The sequence below is a fragment of the Schistosoma mansoni genome (genome assembly GCF_000237925.1).
Source record: "Schistosoma mansoni, WGS project CABG00000000 data, supercontig 0013, strain Puerto Rico, whole genome shotgun sequence".
Lineage (NCBI taxonomy): Eukaryota > Metazoa > Platyhelminthes > Trematoda > Strigeidida > Schistosomatidae > Schistosoma > Schistosoma mansoni.
The window spans coordinates 3,247,238-3,252,886 of NW_017386025.1; the positions used below are offsets into that span (position 1 = coordinate 3,247,238).

The 5,649-nt window shown below is 31.8% G+C and overlaps 1 protein-coding gene across 1 annotated transcript in view; it reads right to left on the minus strand.

Annotated features, from left to right (window-relative positions):
* Nucleotides 1-5,203, minus strand: part of Smp_163570 (ryanodine receptor related) — a gene marked incomplete at its 5' end in the record, with an annotated part of 163,645 nt that extends 158,442 nt beyond the window's left edge. The window contains 4 exons of the mRNA XM_018790926.1: nucleotides 993-1,105; nucleotides 2,928-3,003; nucleotides 4,215-4,289; nucleotides 5,093-5,203. Coding sequence (XP_018645937.1) covers nucleotides 993-1,105; nucleotides 2,928-3,003; nucleotides 4,215-4,289; nucleotides 5,093-5,203 — 375 coding nt within the window. The remainder of the gene's footprint in view (nucleotides 1-992; nucleotides 1,106-2,927; nucleotides 3,004-4,214; nucleotides 4,290-5,092) is intronic.
* Between the last annotated feature and the right edge of the window lie 446 nt (nucleotides 5,204-5,649).

Below are 5,649 nucleotides of genomic sequence, written 5' to 3' on the forward strand. Positions count from 1 at the left end.
TAGCCAATTTCAACTATTATGTTATTACGTCGTTTCCTCTTCTTATTTCTTGTACAGTTTCAAACTAAACTTCATTGACTATGCTACGTAAAGCTTTTTATGATGATACTACTAATGTAAATATCAGCCACATGCAGTTGATGAGAAGCTTTGAAATAAAATGAATCCATGTTATTCTACAGATCTTGTTCTTCTCATCTGATTTAAGTTTACCAAGGGATCAGAATTTGCGAAATGGCAATTTTATTTTATAAACAGTTACATATTCATATGCGACAGTTTTAGACTATGTATTTGTTTTAAACTTGGTTGTTCTTGCAGTTTCCTAACTTGGATTTATAACTGTAGGACTTGATTATAATTTATTGTAAAGAATATTTCTCGTTCATATATCTATGTTTTAATGACATTCAGTTTGTTCAATTTTTCAGTAGTCAGCTTTGTTCTATATGATGTTTTACAACCGTTATTTGGTTTACAAATACTGATTAAGTGTTACAGATAAAGCTAAAACAGTTATTCCTTTTTATATATTCACTACGACTTGATTTAAACAATGTTCGTCTATAGCCTAAATCTATAAACTGTTTGTGACATCTTCCATCAAACCATATTTTACGATGTCAAATAACTCGAGTAATCAAATGAACAGTGGAGTTTAAAATATAGCATAATCTGTTTAGAAACCCTTATCAACAGTACGGGGAAGCAATACAGGAACAAAACCTCAACAAAATGTATACTTTCATAGGCTGAATAAATACAAAAACAGTATATTAGTGATGGAATTCGAGTGTAAAGAGAATTATTACAGATATTTGTAATCTCAAATGCAACTGTAGAATCAATATTTATAATAATTTAATGTTTAATCTTGAGAATTAACCTGAGCCATGATACTGGTTACCATCAATGAATAGAATATTTTGCTAGGAATTATTTGCTTAACAGTATTTATATCACATTCACAGTTACAATTACAAAACACTTACTAAATAGCGTTCTGATGAAACACTGACCAAAATAAGATCATCTCCTATTCGGACCTTTTCTCCAACTGAACGTTGTTTTGACGCTGGATGTATTGTCCACCAGCAAGCTTCAGCTTAAAAGCAGAAGTACAACGAATTTGAGTGTTTGATAGTTAAACAAACGAAAAGTTTTTTGTAGTTTGAATGTGTACCAACAAATCATTCAGTTTCAAGGAGTCAGACACCGTACGAAAGCATACTACATTTTCTAAAGTCTTCAGTAAGAATACATAGGTTTTATATCTGTGGTCGATACTTGTTAAAAGCTAAGCATGTTCCTAATCTTAGGGCGACTTATTTTGCTCTCAAGATATAAACCTTTGCGTCTTGGCTTAGCGCCAAGAGATGTCTATTAAACATCATCGTCATAATATATATATATATATATATATATATATATATATATATATATCGTGTAACTGGATTGGCATCGAAATGCTAATTAAAACGATTATTTTTATATTTACATTCTCCACATGTCACTAGTGAGTAATTAAATTGAGTTTTAATTTCAATATACACGTTTTGTAACAGTCAACATGACATTCTGGACCAAATTGTTGTTGTTTTTTTTCTTTCTGGGCATCATTCTGAATGTTGTGGGTATTCTTTATTGACAATAAATAAAAACACCAAGCTAAGTTTTAGGGCCAATTTTGAAATCATCATGGAGCATTTATTATTGAATGCGGTTTATCACATTATTAAATTCACTTGCCAGGTCTCATTTCCTGAACCATGAAATCCAGTCAGTACTGTGCGTAAAAGTATCAATTTAGAGAGCTTCTAATGACTAATTGATCGCGTTAAATTGTTGTTCGTTTTATGGCGGTTAAATTTGAAATCAAATTCTTTCAAATGTTTCCCATAACTATTTAATATAAAGTTAGGGCGTTTCATCGCCGTACGGACTTTTACTTCCGAATAGTTTTATCACTTGCTTAACTCATTTTATCATCCTTAAAAGTGCTTTGACTTGAATCTGTAAACTATTATGTCAACTAGCAGAATGTTATAGTTAGGTGTATTCAGATGTTCCTGTTTACCTATGAATAAATTATGAGTATGAATATAATTACATAGTTAAAGGAGTCAAAGTCCAAGCCTTATTACCCATAATCTTCGAATAACAGTCATAATAATCTCCCTAACCTCCATCAGATAGTGTAGCTGATCATGAATATGGACAGAGATGATCAGGGTTTTGAGACTTTAGAAAATACTAGTGAGTCGTGTAAATGATTTTACTGGTATTGTACTTTCTGAACTAAGTGGTTCGGTCGGAGAGCTTTCTTATTCTACAGCTTTTTTATTCTAAACAATATCTTTAGCGCCTGTTTTACGTAGAAGTGGGCCTTTTGGCTATTTTGTAAGTGATATAAAGGCTAGTCCCAGAGGTCTTGTTCATGACTGATTATCATGGTAAGCTTTTTCTCTTTTATTTGTCCTTCGGTACACATTTGTTGTCTTCTCAGATGATCTTTAGACTGGTGATAGTGAGTTACCTGTTCCACATGTATTCATAGATCAGGTGTGTTGTTGAATAGTGATTTATCTGAATCCCATGTTTATAAAGACTCTATAGTATTCATGGAATATTCTCCATCCAGTTTTAACAGTTTTTATCACAGGCGAACATGTTAAAAATTTTATGGAGACAACGAATCGCCGTAGTAGGGTTTATTGTCAAAATCAAGGCATCCCTACCTTTTAGGTTTCATTAACTTCATGATAACATACCCCAAGATAAAAATGATCGTATGTTTGCCCGAGAAACAACATCTCAGTTATATAACTAAAAATACATAGTTCTCGTTGTATGATTTTTTATAACAAATATGCTGGATTAACTTCTTAAGAAATGAAAACACTTATATACTTAAATTAATGACTTACTCTCAGCATTCTGTTGAAGACCAACATCAAAAGCTAGTTTGTCCTGTGATGTACTTGTCGAAAGACACGATAGGTACTGGGAAAATTGTTAGGATAAGACTAAATTGATGTAATATCCAAAATAACATGAGGTTACGAAAATTTATTTTTAAGACAATGAAGGTCATGGCATGACAAAATATTACGTATCGGGTTTAAAACTAAACTCTAATCGCGGCAAGAGATATTATCTTTTAGTTTACCGAAACAGAGATAATAAAAGTTGAGGTTTTCATTATAGTTTTAAGAAATACAACTGTAAACGTAATGGAATTCAGTAGCCTTCTATCCAGAATATATATAAAGCCTTGGAATTGTATTTTAACGTAAGAAACAGGTAACTATCAACAATATGATTAGTTAAAGTACATGGGTTTAATTGAGGTTGTTTGATGTTGATAAAGGAAAACAGACGATTCTTCATGGTCAGATACTAAAACACGATGCATGTCCCGACACTGATGTGTCTGAAGACAAAATAATTTGTGACAACCCAATAAATTAAACAGATCTTTAATGGGTAGTTGTAGCGCATGTGTCTACGAAAATAGTCAATACATTATATGTACCGGAAGATATACTTTTAGCCTAGTTTGAAATCATCTGTGAGTATGGTTGATTTGCCAAACATATTTTAAATTTAGTAGTCAAGTTTAGAAACACAGATAACGTGGCTCAAAAGCCACAACTATTAGTATTACAAAAATTATCATACACCTATACAGTTTAGAAGGAAGAATCTTAAAGGATAATGCCCTCAAGAAACGGTAACTTTCAAGACAACCCCAACTATCGTTTCTTAAAACCTGTATATTAGGCAGGACTAACCACATAGCTCATTAAATTAATCACATCTCTAGATTTAATGTAATAACACTGGAAGTTGTGTTTACAACTTGTCACTACTTAATTATTGCCTGGTATTATTCAGCTCAAATTATTGAAATTTGACCATTGATTTGTGAGCTTTAAACAAATGCGACTCAGTGTGCTTTTTTGTTTCTCCCTTATAACAAACCACATCACTCTTTTTCAGTTATGATATTATGTTGAAAAAAAGGATTGAACCCGGTTAGAAAATTATAGATACATAAGAGGAAATACCACTGAGTTTGATGTAGCTTGTACAAATAAATAGCTTATACAAATAATCTCCCCAGTTATATTAAATTATGTAAGGTATTTCACTTCCAAAGTATACCATTTATTTTAGTATAAAAATGGACATAGACAATGAACATTACTTACCATGTTACTTTCTCTATGTTTTAGTCGAATAGCATGTCCATAGAGCAAAGTTCTATGACCAGACTGACCGCTTCCCTATTAAAATTAAATAAACTAACGTTTAATTGTCGTTTCTTTCATGTTAACATGTTTGTACAAAAAATATGTCAGTAAAAAAATACTTACTTGTTTCATTTTGTCTACGCCCTTGCTCGCTCAAACTCAAAAAATTTTTGAATTCATCAGTAAAGTCTCTGCGTTACAAACAGTGTATTTTACTTTAGAGATGACCTTCCTTAAGACTTCCGAATTCCACGTATATTTCTAAATTCAAAATCTCGAAAATTGTAGCACGTTTATGGCTTATCAGCTCATATATATTTTGTAGAGCTTGATTACTTAATAAATTTTACTAGACATTCTCAAATTTTCTTAGGAATGTTTGACTAACATTCCAAATGTAAAGTAGCTTAAACCACACAACATATAGCACTTTGCGCATACGATTACAGACTGCTAAACTGGCTTATTTCAAATAATCGACTGTATAATATCTTAAATTCACTAAAATAATATCCATGTTGAGCTCATCTCATCACATTGCTTGGACGTACCTATATTTTTTGACGTCCAATTACGATGTGTTAGTTATATCTGGTCACTTCTTATAATTAACCTAGCAAACTGAAAAGAAGATATAATAATGCTATGTTTTTGCCTATGGGACAGAATAAGGTTTATTCTTTTGTGGAAAACTGATAACAGTAAAAATTTCAGGGGTGAACTCAAGGTTGAGCAAATAGAGCTTTCATAGTATTAGACTCTTTGTATTGTGGTAACAGAGTAACTTATTGGATTACTTGTTAATTTTAAGAAAATTTACTTTGCTAATAACTTACATCTGAGCTTTGGTGTTGAATAGAAAGCATTTCTTGAAGGGCTCGTACAGAAAGAGCTTGGTCCAGAACAAAAACACACGGGGGCATATTTGGAGGAGGTGACTGCAACATAAAGGTCGGCAAAAAAGAATAATCATAGGATTTTATTTTTGCAACGCAATCATGTTCAGCTATCTGACTCGTTGTAAACAACAATACTCAAAATACGTATCGATGGGGACTCGGAAAATAGTAATAAAGCTGAATGGTGGTTGGAATAAATCTTGTAAACCACCACGTGAGGCACAAATTGCATACTTTACACATTTGTTTCGCTTTATCAACTTGAATGAAGCGAAAGCGACGAGATTCGAAATAAAAATTAGATCCATTGTATAATATGATGCGAATCTAACTGTTTTTACTTTGTTCAGACTGAATCATTTTTCGGAATTTTAAAAAATTAATATTAATAACTGCTGTAGATCTTATAAACAAAGAAACATTCAATTTATCTGTAATGAAATGTTATATAGAATAAACCTCATAAACACTCCATCGTCTAATTTGAACATCCT